General features: G+C 38.7%; 1 protein-coding gene across 7 annotated transcripts in view; it reads left to right on the top strand.

The window, feature by feature from the left end:
- Positions 1-20,172, top strand: part of SPAG9 (sperm associated antigen 9) — a 142,007-nt gene that overhangs the window by 116,026 nt on the left and 5,809 nt on the right. For 4 of the 7 annotated variants that reach the window (XM_055318486.1, XM_055318496.1, XM_055318510.1 and 1 more), the window contains 12 exons: positions 14-185; positions 1,869-2,087; positions 2,368-2,563; positions 3,872-3,997; positions 5,273-5,353; positions 6,336-6,403; positions 8,458-8,606; positions 9,788-9,959; positions 12,107-12,220; positions 13,808-13,846; positions 14,785-14,961; positions 17,174-17,323. In XM_055318486.1, coding sequence (XP_055174461.1) covers positions 14-185; positions 1,869-2,087; positions 2,368-2,563; positions 3,872-3,997; positions 5,273-5,353; positions 6,336-6,403; positions 8,458-8,606; positions 9,788-9,959; positions 12,107-12,220; positions 13,808-13,846; positions 14,785-14,961; positions 17,174-17,323 — 1,663 coding nt within the window. The remainder of the gene's footprint in view (positions 1-13; positions 186-1,868; positions 2,088-2,367; positions 2,564-3,871; positions 3,998-5,272; positions 5,354-6,335; positions 6,404-8,457; positions 8,607-9,787; positions 9,960-12,106; positions 12,221-13,807; positions 13,847-14,784; positions 14,962-17,173; positions 17,324-20,172) is intronic. The other 3 variants (XM_055318488.1, XM_055318502.1, XM_055318516.1) reach the window with 1 other exon arrangement.

The raw sequence follows: 20,172 nt of genomic DNA, 5'->3' as shown, positions 1-20,172 counted from the left end.
TTTGTATACGTAGGAACAACAGAAGGAGTTAAAAAATCAAGAAGAATTATCCAGTCTAGTCTGGATCTGTACCAGCACTCATTCAGCTACAAAAGTTATCATCATCGATGCTATTCAACCAGGCAACATCCTAGATAGTTTCACTGTTTGCAACTCTCATGTTCTGTGTATAGCAAGTGTACCAGGTAAGAGGAGGCACGTCCCTCTCTTCCTACCATCTACACCTTTTAACTGGCAGAAACTGATTTGTTTACTGGAGGTACAGTTATGCATTGCTCTCATGGAGGTTATGTTCTAGTTGGGGAAGACCAAAAATAAACTGGAAACAAATAACTAAACAAGGTATTTTCAAATATTGTGAAGAAAATACAATAATGGTAATATGAGAAGATGCCTGGTAGACAAAGAGCAAGGGGCTGTTTAGATTGATGAGTAAGAGAAGGCTTCTAAAGTTCTGGATTGAATATTATGTTAAAACATTGGTTTAAAAATTATGGGTGTTCATGATATGTCTACACAATGGAATATTTAGTCATAAAAATGAATGAAATTTGTTATGTACTACAACACAGATTAATTTTGGAAGCATGCTGAACAAAATAACCCAGATGCACAGGGACAATTTTTACCTGATTCCGTTTTACATGAGCGATTTAGACTAGGCAGATTCACAAAGGCAGGTGGATTAGAGATTACCAAGGAGGAGGGGGAGGCTCTGGGGACAGGGAATTACATTTAATGGATACACATTTCCTGCAAGGGGTGTTGGAAAAGTTTCCAACATAGATAGTTGTGGTGATTGCACAGCATTGTGAATGTAATTAATGCCACTGAGTTGTACACTTAAACACATTGAAATAGTAAATTTGATACAACACAATATTTTAATGTGCTATAAATAAGAACAGCCTTCTAAATAAAGAAAACTGAAGAAATTTATCTTTATATGGTAAATGCTCAGTTTTAATGTATTATTAATATCTTAAGACATTGTATACACCTACGGTGATCAGTTAATGGTGGTAGAAGTCCATACTTCAAGTAGTATTCTTGATATTTAAAAAAATTTTTTTTACTGAATTGTCAGATACTAGATTTCCTATTTATTTATTTATTTATTTATTTATTTATTCATTCATTCATTCATTCATTCATTCATTCATGAAAGACAGAGAGAGAGGTAGAGACACAGGCAGAGGGAGAAGCAGGCTCCATGCAGGGAGCCTGACGTGGGACTCGATCCAGGGTCTCCAGGATTACACCCTGGACTGAAGGCAGACACTAAACCACTGAGCCACCCAGCCTGCCTGATTTCCTTGTTTATAACCTCATTAGGTGGCTGCTGAGGAGCTCACTAAGAATAGAAGAGTCAGGGACTCCTGGGTGGCTTAGCGGTTGAGCGGCTGCTTCTGGTCCAACTCAGGGCGTGATCCCCGGATCAGGGATCGAGTCCTGCATCGGGCTCCCCACGGGGAGCCTGTTTCTCCCTCTGCCTATGTCTCTGCTTCTCTCTCTCTATGTCTGATGAATAAATAAATCTTAAAAAAAAGAACAGGTGTCACTTCCGACATTTTCATGTTTACTTATGCTTGCAGTAATAGAAGTATTATCTTAATTTTTTAAGCTGCTTCTTCATTTTGTGAAGGTTTGTTTAAGTATAATTTAAAGTTACCATCCTGGTATTTTGAGTAGCTATTTGTATTTGTATTTTGAGTAGCTATTTGTCTCATCTGCATGCTCTTATTTCAAACTTATAGTTGCCTTAATGGAGAAAATGCTTTTTATAGGAGTTTACTTAGCTATTAGAAAAAGATTTATCCAAAAAAAAAAAAAAAGAAAAAAAGAAAAAGATTTATCTTGTTTTTCAGGAGCAAGAGAAACAGACTACCCTGCCGGAGAAGAACTTTCAGAATCTGGGCAGGTAGACAAAGCGTCTTTATGTGGCAGCATGACCAGCAATAGCTCAGCAGAGACAGACAGCCTGTTGGGGGGCATCACAGTGGTTGGTTGTTCTACAGAAGGTGTGACAGCAGCTGCCACTTCCCCTAGTACCAATGGTGCTTCTCCAGTGACGGAAAACCCACCAGGTATCACTTTCCTTACATGTTATCAGTACAGAGTCAGAGCCTATCCCAATGCCTCATTATGAACTCCTACTTAATTTTAGATCTTGAAGTAACGAGGATGAAAGAGCTTGAAAGAAGACACTAACACTATAATGCCTTTTAAATCAGGAATTCTGTATTTCGCGGTATAGTGTGAAGGAGGGGGTAGGTGGAGTGGAATTCTACAGTAGTGGTTTGTGGAGAAATGATTGGGAGAAAAGCTCAACCTCAGAATAGTTAGCATGTTTTATTTATTTTGTAGAAAAGGAAGCAGAAAATAGTGAGGTTGATGAAAATATTCCAACAGCAGAAGAAGCAACTGAAGCCACAGAAGGCAATGCAGGGTCAGCTGAAGACACTGTGGACACCTCCCAACCGGGCGTATACACAGAGCATGTCTTTACAGATCCCCTGGGAGTTCAAATCCCAGAAGACCGGTCACCAGTGTATCAGTCAAGGTATGCAGATGGGTCAGCAACTTAGGAAACAAGAAAAGTACTCACATAAAGAGAAACCAGAATCATCTCCAGCAGCCACAGTATTTCCACTAGGTCTCCATCTCTCCTTCCACTGCATCTGCTCTGGATTTCTCCCCTCAGGTGTTCTCTATACCTTCTAACGCTTAAAAAAAAAAAAAATCTTGCCTATAAGACATTAGTCAAAATTTTCATGGTCATTTTCTCCTCTGATATGACTTGTTTTTTCATTTCCATTCATATTGTAACTGTGCCATATTCCTTACCAGCCCTCCTCATTCCAGCTCCAGTTAGCTACAGTTTAGTGAGATTTCCCATGTGGGCTTGGACTGACTTTTTAAAATTTGGTTTTCTGCAAATAGCTCTTCCTTTAAAATCGTGGGTACTATAGGCCCATTTAATGATTTCTTTAATTTTATTTTCTGCATTCTCTGGGCCTATAGAAAGCTTATGGTGATCTATCTAAATGTGGTTGTTTTTACAATTTAATAGTCTTCCTCTTAGTTTATAGAGTAATCAAGTGTCTATTAACATTTGTATATTTAAGAATAGTCATCTTTTTAGAAATAGCAGGTTTGTCTGTTTTGAATTTGATAGCCCAGTTATCTTTTTCTTTTTCTTTTTTTCTTTTTTTTTTTTTTTTTAGAGAGATTTTATTTATTTATCAGAGAGAGAGGGAAAGACACACTCCCTGCTGAGCAGGGAGCCTGATATGGGGCTTGATTCTAGGATCCTATGTGTATGTGTGTATGTGTGGTCTTAAAACACACCATCCCTTTGTCTTCTTTCCCCTGAGAAAAAACTTTAAAAATTCAAAGTATCCCTAAGGGAGGATCATAATTACAGCCTGGATGTTAACTGCTGTATTACTATGTCTTACCTCCCTTATCTGCACCGTCATTCTCTCTAGTATGGTAATGTCACTTCAGGTACAACTGTTGAAATATTTATTATAAGCATTTAAAATTGACTTTTCCAGGGGTTCACCTGGGTGGCTCAGTGGTTAAGCATCTGCCTTTGGCTCGGGTCGTGGTCCTGGGTTCCTGGGATTGGGTCCCATATCAGGCTCCCTGCGGGGAGTCTGCTTCTCCCTCTGCCTATGTCTCTGTTTCTCTCTCTGTGTCTCTGATGAATAGATAAATAAAGTCTTTTAAAAAAAAATGGCTTTTCTTTTTTTTTTTTTCCTCAACTGTTGGTAAAAAAAAAACAAACTGAAATATGGAAATGTTCTGTCCCTGAAAATTGTAGCTAAGCATACTCAGATGCTCTTCTTTTCCTCACCTTTTCCAGTAATGATTCAGAAGCATATAAAGATCAGTTATCAGTATTGCCAAATGAACAAGACCTGGTGAGAGAGGAAGCCCAGAAAATGAGTAGCCTTTTACCAACTATGTGGCTTGGAGCTCAGAATGGCTGGTAGGTGCCAATTCTTTTAATATTAGAATATCTTTAGTTTTTTATTTTTGCTTTTGGAATCACAAGATAAGTAAAATGTAGTGCATAGGCATACAACAAAAAGTACATATTAAAGCAGAGATCTTTATGTACATACAGATTTTGAAGTGATCCTAATTACCTTATAAACTGGACTTACATTAGTTATGAATGGTAAATCATATAGTTCTTTGTCACAGAATGTATCCTTTATATAATGTTCTTGGAAGAAGAGGCAAATAAAACTTTAGAATCTGGGTGATCCAAAAACAGAAGATCCTGAACAGCACAGAGGCAGAATTATTGATGCACAGAAGGCTTATATAGGCTAGAGTGTGTTCAAGAAATAACAGCAATTAATCCATTTGGCTGCAAAAAGGCCCAGTTCCATTCTGAATGTAACTGAAATGTACTAGGAAAACCAGGACAGATCCCAGTCTGAAAGCTTATGAGGTGGTAACTAACATTACATAGTTGGTTCACATTCTAGTAGTATGGGGAGTCTCAGAAAATTGTGCTTCTCTACAGATTAAGCAAGATTACTAGTGCATCTTTTCCATAGGAGCCTTAATACTACAAAATGGAGGGCCAACTAACTCTTCTATGAAGGATCAGATAAGAAATAGGTTAGGTCTTGTGGCCATATAATTTCTGCAGCAACTCTCAACTCTGCTATGGTGGTGCAAGAGCAGCCATTGCCATTGCATTGACAGTACGTAAGTAGATGAGTGTGGCTGTGTTCCAGTAACACTTTATGGACACTGAAGGGTGAATTTCTTGTAATTCTCAGATGTCATAAAATATACATGATTTATTTTTTTTCCAACCATTTAAAAATGTAAAGACCATTTTTATCTTGCACGCTATACAAAGACGGATGATGGCTAGATTTGGCTTGTGGGCCATAGATAGAGTGTGTTTGCCACTCTGATGTAAACCAGTCTGTCATCAGAAAGTTATATTTTGGTGTAGTAGAAGAGTAAAATGATTTTCTAAAAAGGATTTTAGCCAAGGATTCTGAAGTATGTGGTAACCTGAAACTAACTGATCATGCATTATTCTAGTTTTGGCTTTTCACTCTTCTATGTTTCTATTTGCTTAACCAGCTTATTTTTTTTGCATTAAACTCTCACTGTTGTTATTTCCTAAGATTTTTGTGTTACTCTTTAATCCTAAGGAAACTTTGTGGTCATTATTAGATGTAAGCAATGACTTGGTTTTCTCTATGCCTTACTAGTCTTGATTTTGTTCTTGCAGTTTGTATGTGCATTCATCTGTAGCCCAGTGGAGGAAATGTCTCCATTCTATTAAACTTAAAGATTCGATTCTCAGTATTGTGTAAGTTTTATTTTAGAAATTCTTTCTTTTAAAAATATGTGTTTTGGTATAAACTATCTTTTAAGACTATTAAAGCTAACGTGTGCTTCATGATTATGTCAGTAACCAGATTCCTCACCCCCCCCCCTTATGGAAGCAGAGAAGCTGAGTGAGATTGAATCTCTCACTGCAAAGTAAAATAGTTCCTAAGTAGAGCTTTAAGTCAAACTTGCCAAGTTGATTCCTCACCATAGAACCAATTAATACCGGGACGCCTGGATGGCTCAGTAATTTAGCACTGCCTTCAGCCCAGGGCATGATCCTGGAGACCTGGGATCGAGTCCTGCATTGGGCTCCCCGCATGGAGCCTGCTTCTCCCTCTGCCTGTGTCTCTGCCTCTCTCTCTCTCTCTGTGTCTCTCATGAATAAATAAATAAAATCTTAAAAAAAATTTTTTTAAATAAAAAAAAGAACCAATTAATACCTATTAATTTATGTACTCTTTAGACTTGGTGAGCGTGTTGACTAGGGCATTTATTCACTAGTCCTTTTCACTGTGTCACTATCAAAAACTCTGAAGTCCACAGAGCTGACTGTTAGTTCCACTCAAGGCATCTGTCTCTGGTCTGTGTAGCCCTTCTGCGAAGACAGAAGCTTGGGGGGGCCAGGAAGTGAAACAAGGGAGTCACCACACAGTCTGTTGACTTAATTCAGCTGGCATTTTCATAGCAAGACTTTCTCAAAGAAGAGTATATTCTTAGGAAGCCTGGCTGGCTCAATATAGAGTATGTGACCCTTGATCTTGGGGGAGGGATCATGAGTTTGAGTCTCAACATTGGGTGTAGAGATGTCTTAAGAAAAAAAAAAACATATACTTTAGGTTCTGGTATAAGCTCCTTGTCTGTCACATATTGGCCCTCTGAGAGCCCCTGAACTAGTTCAGTAGCATGTGGTTTCTTCTTTCCCAAATGGAGAGTTCTGAAATCCCTTTTCCTTTTTGCAGACACGTGAAAGGGATTGTGTTAGTGGCCCTGGCTGATGGCACCCTTGCAATCTTTCACAGAGGAGTTGGTGAGTTATGAACATATAATATGTGTAGTTTATTGCTTTGCAAAAGCATTTTCTAGTAGATTGGCCTGTGTCTTAAAGAAACGATACTTAATAGGAGAAAGAATAAAGATGTAAGCTGAACACTAACAATATATGACTTTAGTAGATATGTGAGTACATGTAGTTTATCATTTCAAGGTACTCTGACATAATGTGATATGGAGGCTCTTGTTTCTCATTAGTACACTTAGAAATTTAGTGAGAGGGAAGATTTTCTTTTTTCTTTCTTTTTTTCAGTATTTTAAAACTAATTTGTATCCACTTATATTTGGGAGGTTTTTAAATTTTTAATGGGATATGGTTTAATCATTTTCATGTCCTATAATTTCTATAACTTCTTTAAAACTGATGTAACTATCATCTGCAGACAGGAGAGATAGTGGAGCCTGCTTTGAGTTAAGGGAACTAGGGAAGTGAGCATGTGATTTGGTACATGTATCAGCCAAAAGTAATCATTTCCTACTTGCTAGATTGCTAGAACAGGAAAATACTCCATAAACATAGCCACACTGAAGTTGGATTTTAGCAAGGCTTTCCCCAAAGTGTCGTATCTTTTGGGGCTTGGAAAAATAAAGGGTAGAGGATAATTAGTTGTCTTTGTAACTGGTACCTAGAGATTGCTGGTAATGATTCCATATCATCAAAGAGTGAAGGGGCTTTCTTTTACCTTGTTCAGACCCTTTGTAAACTTTATCTGAGCTTATCCTCACAGCAACTTATGAAGGTTCTATTGTATTCTCATTCTGTAGATGAGGAAATGAGGCACAGAGGCTTTTAGTCACTTTGTGGTCGGTCAGCTAATAAGTACAAAAGCCTAGACAAAATGTAATAATAAATGTTTTGGCAAGCTGAATTCCAAAATTATATTGACAGGGGGCGCCCAGGTGGCTCAGTGATTGGGCGTCTGCCTTTGGTTCAGGGCCTGATCCCTGATTTCCGAGATCGAGTCCCATATCCCTCCCTCTGCCTGTGTCTCTGCCTCTTTTTGTGTCTCTCATGAATAAATAAATAAAATCTTTAAAAAAAATAAAATTATATTGACAGAACAGACAAAAGACAGTAAGTTTAAATGTGAAGTTTTGCATTGGGATTCAGAAGAGTAAAAAGGAGGCAACATGTCTGAAGAATGAAAAATACCTAAAGGTTGACCCTCAACAAATAAAGGTTACTGTACTCTACTCTCAGCCTCCTAAAAATCCATGTCCAGAACAGGGCTGGTGATAATCCTGCTTCACTCTGGCAGATAGCAGATTAAACAAACATGGACAAAATGGAGTTAGGACAAAGGGTCTATAAACCGGAGTAGGTACAGAACACGTCAAGTGCTTTTTTTTGAGAGGAGAAAACATAGGGCAGTAGCAAGGAAATGGGACTGGGTTCTTCTGTGTCCCTTGGGCAAAGCTACAGACTGATGGGCAATGACAAACAAGGAGGCAGACTTGAACTAATTGGGCATGGGGAGTAGTTTTCAGACAGTTACAGCTTTTGGAAGATGGAACCAGCTGCTTTGTGAGGCAGTACATTTTCTTTCACCAAAATTGTTCAAGTAGAGTCTACAACGCAAGCTTCCAGTGGCTGATTCTCATTTGTATTTCTCTCGTCACTAAAATGATCGTGTGTGATTCCTAAAGTGTTAGCAATGTGTTGTCTTTAACATCAGCCTGAGATATATCAAAATGCAAGTGAGAGAGATAATATCTAAAAAAATAATACTAAATCCATTCTAATTCTTAAACTAATATTATAAACAGATAACTTACAGCTGATCAGTCACATCTCTGCTGTAGTGAGTGTGGAGATCCAGGCAGTGGGTGGCTCATTGGACCAGATCCCCACTAAGATCTCTTTCCCAACTTTGCAGTAGACAGAATGAGAGAATCAGTCACTACAAAGAAAAGATAAACTGTGTGGTATTTTGCAGTGCATCATCAATACATTTATTAATGTACCCCAAATGGAATGTTTGTGTTAAAAGGTAGTATGCATTAACTAATAATTTACTTCTTATTTTGAAGATGGGCAATGGGATTTGTCAAACTATCACCTGTTAGACCTTGGACGGCCTCACCATTCCATCCGGTGCATGACTGTCGTACATGACAAAGTCTGGTGTGGCTATAGGAACAAAATCTATGTGGTCCAGCCGAAAGCTATGAAAATAGAGGTAAGTTAACTTAACCATGCTTTCCGCATTTACTGAATTTGTGTTTTCTGAAGACTGTGATTATATTTAGCTTCTTTAGAAACTGTTTTCCAAGTCTGTGTTTTAGGGCATTTTAGTGATGGATTAGATGACAGCTTTTCTGTGTTACTTTGCCTCTCTTGCCACTTCTGACTCTGGTGGGAAGTGGTGGTGTTTTTTAAGAAAGGAGGATTCGCACATGAATTTTTTTTTTAAGATTTTATTTATTTATTCATGAGAGAGAGAGAGGCAGAGACACAGGCAGAGGGAGAAGCAGGCTCCATGCAGGGAGCCTGACATGGGACTCAATCCCGGGTCTCCAGGATCACACCCTGAGCTGCAGGAGGCGCTAAACCACTGCGCCACCAGGGCTGCCCCGCACATGAATGTTTAAGTGTGTGTCTGAATATCCATAGAGGCAATATGTGTATTATTTGGATGCGCGTTTCTTGAGATGTTTAGTTATGTGTGGGTTGTATGGGGGGAGGTTTCCCACCTCTCTGCCACCCCATGTAGATCCAGGCAAATCCATAAGTGTGTCATAAACTGAGAAATACAATTGCAGTGGCAACTTAAGGTAAAGATAAAAATCTCTTAGCATTGCCCTCTTAAAGTTTTGCCATAATATATGAATTCATTCTAATTATTAAGAAAAACAGCAGGAAAATTTTAAGGTAAAAGTCTTTAATCCCTTTGTGCCAAATCCCATTCAGTTTCCTAGGAAGTCCCAAAGTTAATCATTTGGTGGGATTTTCTTTTTCCATATCTATTTCCTATGTGCAGATAAACACACAGAGCAATATACGTTCCTTTTTGTTTAATTATATATCAGCTCTTGGTTCATGAATTGCTATGCAGCAGTACAAGATCCTGAGACCAAATTCAGTCTTTTTGTTGAACACTGATAATCAGAGTCTGGATGTGCCAGTATTACTTTGGTAAATTGATATCCTACAAAGTGCTGAAATCTAACACCTTAAGTTGTTCATTTAGTTTTGCAGTTGGGGTTAAAAGCATTGTGTATGTGAGAGTAATCCTATTTAGTAAATAATATTTACGCTCCTCTTTTAATATATAGTCTGCCAAACTGTGCAAATTATAGCACAGTTTTTAAACATGAACTCCTACTTAAAGTAACATTGTGATTGAACATTCTTTCCTAGAAATCATTTGATGCACACCCCAGGAAGGAGAGCCAGGTGCGGCAGCTTGCATGGGTGGGTGACGGTGTGTGGGTCTCTATTCGTTTGGATTCCACACTTCGTCTCTATCATGCACACACTTATCAACACCTACAGGATGTGGACATTGAGCCTTATGTAAGCAAAATGTTAGGTAAGCTTCCAAAGCATTCTACCTCTGTCAGTTGAAGAAAATGTTTTATTTTTAAATGGTCTCAAATGCTAGGTAGAACAAATGAATAAGTTGCCTCAGGACCAGTGAGTTCTTATCACTGAAAGTGTCAGGCAGATGCTCCATGTACCCTGTGGTTTTTAACAGAAACTTGGTATCAAAAAAAAAAAAAAAAAAAAAAAACTTGGTATCATTTTTGACTCCTCTCTTACTCCCCACACCTATTCTTATCACTGGGAGCTGAGCTGTCAAATCTGCCCCCCCCCCAAATATCTTAAATCAGTTACTTCTTTATCTATGCCATTATCCCTGTAGGCCAGGCCACCCACCCCAACCCACCCCCCACCCTCCAGATAATTGTGAACCTCCTAAGCGGTCTCTGTTTCCACTCAAGTGTGTTCTCTAAGTAGTAACCAATGTGCAGATACCACCATGACATACTTATGTAACACCAATCACTTTTAGAATATTCCTTCCTTGAGGTGAGGTGACATTTTGTGATAACACCAGGAGAAACCAGTCCGGTGGCCTGGACCTCTCTCCTCACTCACTCTGGTCTGTTCCCACTGCCCTGAGCTCACCAGGTGCATTCCCATTTCAGGCACCTCCTCCCCCACATGTTCTGTCCTCTGCCAGAGGAGGTCTTTTGGTCCCTTTGTACTTGGCTTTCAGATCGTAGCTTACATGTCACATGGAGAGCAGACCTCTCCTCATTCCTAATTTGATTTAGGTCCTCTAATACTTTTTTTCATGGATTTATCATGATTGTGGTTGCAGCAGTACTATTTGATTCTTGTTTGTTGTCTCTCTTCCCCCAAAGACCAGAAGCCCCACAAAAGGCAGGGACCATATCTGGCTTGTTCCCTGCTGCTGTATCCTCAGCACCTGATCTAACACTGTGAGTGTTAGGAATGTCATAAACACAGGCTAATTTCAGGAATATACTTTTTAAAAGATGTTATTTATTTATTTGAGAGAGAGAGAGTATGTGTGTGTGTGTGTGTGTGTGTGTGAGAGAGAGAGAGAGAGAGAGAGAGAGAGAGGGTGGAGGGGATGGAGGAGGAGGAAGAGGGAGAGAGAATCTGACATAAAGTCTGCACTGAGCATGAAGCCTTACAGTGGGCTTGATCCCAGGACTCTGAAATCATGACCTCAACCAAAACCAAGTCTGACACTTAACCCACTGAGCCACCCAGCACCCCAATTTCAGGAATATACTTTGACCATAGGTTAAATATCTATAGCTTAGACTGAATGATAGTTTAGGCTGCTTCTAACTTCTAACACCATCTGTGATCATTCTCAGTTTTGTGAGTAACTAAATGATATTTATCAGATATATTATTATCTGTTTAAGAATTTTCCTTTCAGTTTTAAAAATTCCCCTTAATTAAAAAAAAGTGCATTCATTTTCCCTAAATTATATGTCTGTGGTATCCTAAAATTTCTAAACTGCTATAGGACAAAATATGTAAACAAGGAAAGAGTGTAAATTTTGTTAAAGATTGTTTTTATCTGTGCAAAGAAATTTAAGGCAAAGCAGAACTCTTTCAGCTTACAAAAACAAAAGAACATTTGATTTTCCAATCTAGCAAACTCTGTTTTTGTTGTTTTTTAGTTAGTTTGGGGTTTGGTTTAGCAGCTCCCTAATAAAGCTGTGTCATACTTTCTGATCAACAGTATTTTCTTTCTGAATGATAATGAAATGTCAGTTACTTGTAGAATTTTCTTTTTCCATTTACCATGAGTTATCAGACAGGTGATAAAGTCTAATGGAAGTTCGCTTTTTTTTTTTTAAAGATTTTATTTATTCATGCGAGAGAGAGAGAGAGAGAGAGAACGAGAGAGAACGAGAAGGCAGAGGGAGAAGCAGGCCCCATGCAGGGAGCCCGATGTGGGACTCGATCCCGGGACTCCAGGATCACGCCCTGGGCCCAAAGGCAGGCGCTAAACTGCTGAGCCACCCAGGGATCCCCTGGAAGTTCTCTTTGATGTACACCTTTAGGAAACATCCAACCAGCTCTGGTCACATTTCCTCTCTTTTATGTTAATCCAGTCTTTTTGAAGGATTTGGAACCTAAAACATTATGTGCTCTAGTTTCTCAAAAAAATTTCCCCCCATTGTGCAGGTACTGGAAAACTGGGCTTCTCTTTTGTGAGGATCACAGCTCTTATGGTGTCTTGCAATCGTTTATGGGTGGGGACAGGAAACGGTGTCATTATCTCCATCCCATTGACAGAAAGTAAGTATATTTTTAGCTGACTTTCACAGTGCAAAGAGTTGCAGGGTGTAGTTGTGTCCAGAATTCAGGCAGAAGGAGTGGTTTTGGTATGGGTCAAAGACCTAACTATTGTTCTTTCATTACTTCTACAAAACTTATAAACTGTAGCACATTAACAGTGTCCATGTGTCAGGACCAAGGTCCATAACTAAAAATGTTCTATTGTGAGAAGCTCCTTTTCTCAGTTCAGGAATCATAGTCCTATTTCATTGTTTAAATAAAGGCTGAAGAAAGAAAAAGAAAGAAAGAAAGAAGAAGAAGAAGAAGGAAGGAAAGAAGGAAGGAAGGAAGGAAGGAAGGAAGGAAGGAAGGAAGGAAGGAAAAAGGAAGGAAAGGAAAGGAAAGGAAAAAAGAAAGAAAGAAAAAAAAGAAAGGAAAAGGAAAGACAGGCTGAGGTTCAACTTTCCTCCAGTGATAGTACATCAATGTCCAGAAACAGGACCTAGAATCATTCTGGTTCTTCACATCTCCCTGGCAGTTACTATAGGGTGTTCCACTCAGCTTATTTGAGGATTACAAAATGTGGGGAAAGTTTCTTAGGTCAGCAAGCGTTTGGTTATACTGGAGATAAGCCATTTCTCCTGTATGTGAAAAGTATCTGAACAGAATGTACTTTGTATGTGTTTTATATTGTTTCATTATTATTTTTTTGAACAAAAGGTACATTGTATGTTTTTCATATTATGTTCCATTACATTGATTATTCATCAAATGAGCATTTTTGTGTTACAGAATTCCTGGGCCGGAATGGTTTGAAAACAAGTGCCATAAGTCCAGAGAATAAGTTGATAACTAAACACCTCAAAATTGCCCTATCTTTCTTTAGGGAGAATGGGGACAAGAACCTAAGTTCTTTTTTTTTTTTTTTAAGGCTTTATTTATTCATGAGAGACACACAGAGAGACAGGCAGAGACATAGAGAGAGATCAGCAGGCTCCATGCAGGGAGCCCGATGTGGGACTTGATCTTAAGACTCCAGGATCATGCCCTGGGCCAAGGACAGGCTCTAAACCACTGAGCTACCAAGGCGTCCCAAGAACCTAAGTTCTTAATTCCACCTGTTTTTTGTGCAAGTAGTTAGAAATCTACATGAGTTTACTTCATTATAAAAGAGAATTCTATTTTAACAAAGCAATTTGAACAAGATTTCTTAAAGAAAAAGGGGAAATGGGGCAGGCTGTGCTCAGCGCTCCTCCTCTAGATCAATAACACCTGCCACACCAAAAAAAAAAAAAAGAAAAAGGGGAAATATTCACATTTAGGAAATGCTCCTTATTCAATTCTTATTCTCTGAAATTGCTTTATGATTAAGAAAAGCAAAATCACAGTAAATCAAATTGTCCTTTTTGAGCAGATATTCTATAGAGGCTTTGATAAGAACTTCCCATGTTACTTGGTATTACACCAAGTTGGATTTTGTTAATGTAGTCAGGTGCTTGGAATGCCAAGTGAGCAGATAGAGGAGAAGCCGCAAGCGCAGAGGTTCATGGTAGTGCTTGTCCCCTGCCGTGCACCTCTCCATGTCCCTTTCCTCCTCTCTCACTGTAGCCGTAATCCTCCACCAGGGACGCTTACTGGGGCTGAGGGGTAAGTGCAGATCCTGAACCCAGCTCTTCTTCCTGGCTTCTGATGGCCACTGGGAGGCTGTCCTCCGGCTCTAGATGCCCTCTTGAATGTTCCTAAATGCCATCCACTCACAGTCACTGCATCGCAGCAGATGTTCTGTTGGTTTTGTTTTTTTAATACTTGTTACATGGCCACCAAACTACTGCTCAGCGGCTTAGTGTATTTATCATCTTTTGTTGCAGCTGAACTTTCTTCCAGACTTTGTTTTCCTTCCAGTAAAAACACGAAACATCTCTTAAAACTGTCATTAATATCCATTGTTTACTCTTGTTATCAACCATGTTTCTTTCATTCACTTACTGGCCCATGGAATGGGGATGTTTTGTAAGTCTGGTTGTTCTAAAATAATGCAGCAAGCCATCAAGCTGATATAAATGAAAACTACTCTATTGTAGTGGCTGCATCCTTTTAAACACAGCTTTTTACCACCCCTTCAAGGGAGATATTCTTACCAGAAGGGAGAAAAATCAGAAGATAAAACTATGAAATTTTAATTTAACAATATACCCATTTACTGTAAACTGTAACTGGTTAGTCTTCCAAAATGGGGATTTAAAAATAAATAAATAAAAATAAAACAGACATGCCTAAGATTCAAATCTGGGCTTTTTTTAAACTAAGATTTTTTTTTTTTTTAATTAATAGATGTGTTTTTAAAAAGTAAGCTTAGTTACTGCTAGACTGGCAAAATCCCCTACTCCATTTACTGAGGTACTTAAAAATAACTAGCATGCTATGTTACCTTTTTTTCCAGCTTTATCTTGAGTTGGCATTGCTGCCCTTGTTTTTACCTCAACTGGCTGTAGCTTTTAGAAAGTATCATAAGGATTAACCAGTAACATCCTGCATCATTACTATTTCTAGGGGAAAATATTTGGTCTTTGGTTTTTCTGTTGCAGCAAATAAAACCTCAGGAGCACCAGGAAATCGTCCTGGAAGTGTAATCCGAGTATATGGTGATGAAAACAGTGATAAAGTGACTCCCGGGACATTTATACCTTACTGTTCAATGGCACATGCACAGCTTTGCTTCCATGGGCACCAAGATGCTGTGAAATTCTTTGTGGCAGTCCCAGGTGAGTTATATTATTCTGTTGAGAAGTTGCATATAATTATCTCTTCTATCCCTTGGTTCCACTACCTAGTCTAAAGCTAAGAACTTGAATTACAAATAATTCCAGTATAATTTATGAAAAGTTATAATGGAGGTATGGATAAAGCACTATAGGGATATTTGAACGAAATTGTTTTGGAACCTTTCTCCCCCAAAACAAACCTGTCAATCTTTATTTAAGAGACCTTGCTTTTGAAAAGCAGTGATAGTATTTTGTCACTGCAGAATACCAGAAATAGTTGTGGGCCTAGTGAAGGAGATGGCCAGAAAGATTGTATACAGGAAGAGACAGGGAATGTGCTGTGTTGCCTTTCTCAGTGTTATGGCAAAGAGCAGCAGATAGGAGTCCCCGCCTCACCACTTGGGTAGTTATCTTGAGCAAGTCACTTAACCTCTGAGACTTGTCTTCATTGCCTAAGTGGACACGACTAATCTCTGCTTTTTTGACCTCATTTGTTATGAAAATTAACAAAGGTGCTTTGGAACTATAAAGCACTATCCAGTAAAAGATGGTAGTGGTGATGTCCAGTGAAAAAGGTTCTGTCCACAAAGAATACTAAACTGATGTGACTGACCTTCTGCAAGCAGGACCCATGTTTTGAATTCTTTTCCCCCATAAGATGCAAGTTTTGGAGTTATACAAAGTTTGACTCTGACTTTACGACACCAACTGTGTGACACTGGACGTGAGACATAGAACCAATACAGTATGAGAAAGAATGCGAAATTGATTTAATTTCAGGAATTGGCTCATGTGATTGATTATAGGGGCAGGCAGGTCTGAAATCTGCAGGTAGGCTGCCAGGCTGGAGACCCAAGAAAGAGTTGATGTTGCCCCTGGAGTCCAGAGGCAGTCTAGAGGCAGAGTTCCTTCTTCCTTGGGGGACCTTTTTTTCTGAAGGCCTTCAGCTGGCTGGATGAGGCCTACCCACACCATGGAGAAATAATCTGCTTTACTCAAAATCCACTGATTTAAGTGTTAATTATATCTAAAAAAAAATACCTTCACAGCAATATCTAGAATGGAGTTTGGCCACATATCTGTGCAGTATAGCCTAGTCAAGTTGACACATAAAATTATACTCATACTCATTTTCCTGAAGGTGTTCTAAAGATCAAGTGATTAAATGTCCATAGTGTAGGTCTGGCACATTGTTCCCTAACCAGTTATTCAGTATTCTTAACAACATGGTAATGAGCTTTCTGAAACATACACCTTGTATATTTATATAGTTATTTCTTAGAATAAATTCCTAGAAATGGAATTCCTGATAGTAATATTGTTTTGCTTTTGTATAAAAAGGGTCTTAGAATCCCCTTTGAGTCTCCTTTATTTATTTATTTTTTTATAGTCTCCTTTATATTCCTCTAATCCCATTCCCTTCCACTTTTCCTCGCCATCTGCTAACCCTGACCTCAAGTTAATGAGTATCCTGCCCATGTTTTTATATTTTTATATTTGAACAAGTCTCTAAACAATACGTAGTCTTTTTTTCTGTCTTTGAACTTAAATGTTACGTCACTTATATATTCTCCAACTCGCTTCTCATTTTTTTGAGATTTGTTCATGTTTATACATAAAAATCTAGTTCATTTAAACTATCGCATGTTAAAGGTGTCTTTGCCATTTCATGCTCACGGAATTCTGCCTTACAACTTAAACTTTAGCGTAAATGGCACATTTACCAGTAATTTTATTTGCATGATCTAAATTACAAATAAGATATACTTTCCTTAAATAATGAGAGAAAAACTATGGATTTGAAATATATTTAAATATTAATTATGAATATCCAAACTCGTAGGGCTTATGTTGAAGATTTTTCTCAGTCTCTTACATAAATGCACATGCACCCTTTACTGTTCCTCAGATCAAAAGATGTAGACTGTAATAGTCTAAAGCAGGCAGCTAAGACCAGCCTAGCCACCCAGATCTCTGAATAGGTTTGGACTCATTCCTTCTTTGGTACAAAAGGGCTCTACTTAGATTTTCGAATTGACTTCCTATGACCTTTACAGGTATTTTATGATCATGCAGAGGTTTCCCCAGGACTTTGGTTGTATCACAATATATTTACCCCTTTGTTCAAGCTTCTGAAAATTTTCAGAGAAAATGAGTCTTCCCCACCCTAGTCTGTGGTAAGTACCATCCTCTTCTGTTCTTGCACAAATAGGTCAAGTCATCAGCCCACAAAGTGGCAGCAGTGGCACAGATCTAACAGGTGACAAGGCAGGGCCATCTACACAGGAGCCTGGCAGCCAGACGCCCTTGAAGTCTATGCTCGTCATCAGTGGAGGAGAGGGCTACATTGACTTCCGAATGGGTAAGTCATTGGTTCTGGGAGCTCGATCTCCACTGTGTTCTGTAACTTGGATTTTCACTCATAGTAAACAAGAAACTACTCTGATAAGTGATTTTTAAGAGGTTTTCTTTGAATTCTTGACTTAGAAAACAAATTTATATTACCCTTTTTTCTTATTTTTTTTTAAGTTTTTTATACAGAAGTGTATTTGTTTGAAGGAGCATTTGAAAATAGCAAGATTTGGCTCAGAAGAGCATGCAACTCTTGATCTTGGGTTTGTAGGTTTGAGCCCCATGGTGGGTGTAGAGATTACTTTTTTAAAAAACGAAAAAAAAAAAAAAAAAACCCTGCATTATCTGCAAATAAAATTTGATGAAAAGTAAGACTCTTGTTGACCTGTATGACCCACCATTTAAAAAGAAAAAAGAAAGAAAACAGGATTGGGTCATATATGGAGGTGTATGTGAAGAGTATAAGATAAGGAATCAGAAGGCCTTGGACAAATCATTCAGCCTCCCTGAAGCCCAGTTTCCTCACCTACAAAAGGGAGAAATAAAAATACTTCATAAAGTAGTGTTTGTACCAATATGGATTTTGTTTGTTCTTTTTTTCACCTTACAAACATGATTTGCTAGGTGCCTGTCAGTCTTAAGCTTGAGATGCAGATACAAATCAAAGATCCCTTCCAGCAGATTATGGAAGAGTGCAGAGATAGCAGTATGTTAATAGATAAGTGTTACAGGTGTTCTGGGGGTCAGGGGGTGGGGCAGGGACAGAGGCAACACATGATGCTTGAGCTGACATAGATCTGCATGGTGGTAGTCTAAAGAATTGGGCTGGGGAATGAGCAGGATGAGGAATGCTGAGGATTGGCATTCCAAGGTAAGAGAATAGCTTGATCAAAGAAAGGCTTGCTTAGAAATGTTGAAACCATCTTGAATGAAGAAAAAGTATTTTTAAATGGCTGGAGCAGGAGAGACAAGTGTACATTTGACCAGAGATAAATCTAGAAAGGGGGGATTGGGGCTGGATTATGGAAGATCTTTATATACGAAATTAAGGAGTTTGCACTTCTATATTTTTATATATGTATGTATGTATGTATTTCCTTCCTTTCCTTCCCTTTCTCACATACAGTATAGTTCACATACAGTGTGTTAGTTTCAAATGTATGATACAGTGATTCAACGGTTCCACACATCACCCAGTTTTCATCACAATAGGTACACTCCTTAATCCCCATCACCTGTTTCCCCCATCCTCCCACCCACCTCCTCTCTGGTAACCATCAGTTTCTTCTCTATAGTTAATGCGCTTCTATCTTTAAAGCTAAGGAAAACTATCAGAGGACTTTAAATAGAAGAGCAATGTGAATAGATTTGTGTAGAAGATGAGTTGGAGGTATAAGACTAGACATACAGAGGGACGCCTGGGTGGCTTAGTGGTTGAGTGTCCACCTTCAGCTCAGGGTGTGATCCCGGATCCAGGGATTGAGTCCCGCACCAGGCTTCCTGAGAGGAGCTGACTTCTCCCTCTGCCTGTGTCTCTGCCTCTTTCTCTCTGTGTCTCTCATGAATAAATAAATAAAATCTAAAAAAAAAAACAAAAAACAAAAAAAACCAACTAGACATAGGGAAATGAGGTAGGAAAAAAATGAAAAACTGAGTAGGGCAGTAACAGTAGGAATAAAGCAGCATGATGAGGAATTAGTAACTGATAGGATGTGGAGAAAGGTGAGGTGACCCATTTACTCAGAGATAAAGACTACCAGAACAGGGCAGCCCCGGTGGCGCAGCGGTTTAGCGCCGCCTGCAGTGCAGGGTGTGATCCTGGAGACCGAGGATCGAGTCCCACCTCGGGCTCCTTGCATGGAGCCTGCTTCTCCCTCTGCCAAAGTCTGCCCCCTCTCTCTCTCTCTCTCTCTCTCTCATGAATCAGTCAATCAATCAATCAATCAATCTTAAAAAAAAAAAAAAAAAGACTACCAGAACAGAAGAAGCAGACCTGGAGGGTAGAGGGAGGAATTTGATGCTGGGCATCGCCTTGACCTTGAGGAGATTGGGAACTGGGAGTTGTCTTAGGTCAAAGATGGTTGCTGGGCTTTAGGTATATCTCAGAAGGGAGGGATTTGGGGGCTGTTGAATTCTATAAGAAAGTATAAAATTTAGGGCCATGTAAATGACAGTGTGCTGCATATAATTAGTATAAACCAGACTATCTGATGCAAAAGACTTATACATTTTTAAGGGGGGGATGTTACTGTGAAATTTAGGAATTGACTGATTCTAGTGATATTAGTAGGAATGAAGTTGCTTCAAAATGTTTTTATTTTTAAATAATTGACAGTGAATGAATGAATGAATGAATGAATGAATGAATGACTATTGGTGCAGAATTCCTTGATAGAAAGGGATTCCATTTAGCTGGGGTGATTAGGGCAGCTTTTACTTGGCATGAAACATGTCACTTGGAACCATACTAAGGAGTATGTTAATAAAATCTGTGGTTTTTCCATGTCCACTGGAAACTCCTTCCATTGTGGATCCTGAAAACAGCATAAAAATTGTTTAACCAGGTTTGTCAATATCTCTAGTTAATCCAGCCTGGAAAGCACAGGCTTAATTTTAATAGTAAGTAAGTATACTTTTTTTTTTCCTCAAATCAAATTTGATCTTTTTGTTCCATTTTAGTTTCCTGTAATATTTTAACAATGAAAAATTGATCCCATGAGTCCCATATTTTGTTTTTTTTTAATTCCAGTGTAGTTAACATACAGTGTTGTATTAGTTTCAGGTGTACAGTCTGGTGACTCAGCACTTCCATACATCACCCATGCTTCTTACAACAGGTGTGCTCTAAATCCCTGTCAC

This window comes from Nyctereutes procyonoides, unplaced genomic scaffold (genome assembly GCF_905146905.1).
Source record: "Nyctereutes procyonoides isolate TBG_1078 unplaced genomic scaffold, NYPRO_anot_genome, whole genome shotgun sequence".
Lineage (NCBI taxonomy): Eukaryota > Metazoa > Chordata > Mammalia > Carnivora > Canidae > Nyctereutes > Nyctereutes procyonoides.
This window is presented reverse-complemented; position numbering and strand designations above follow the sequence as displayed.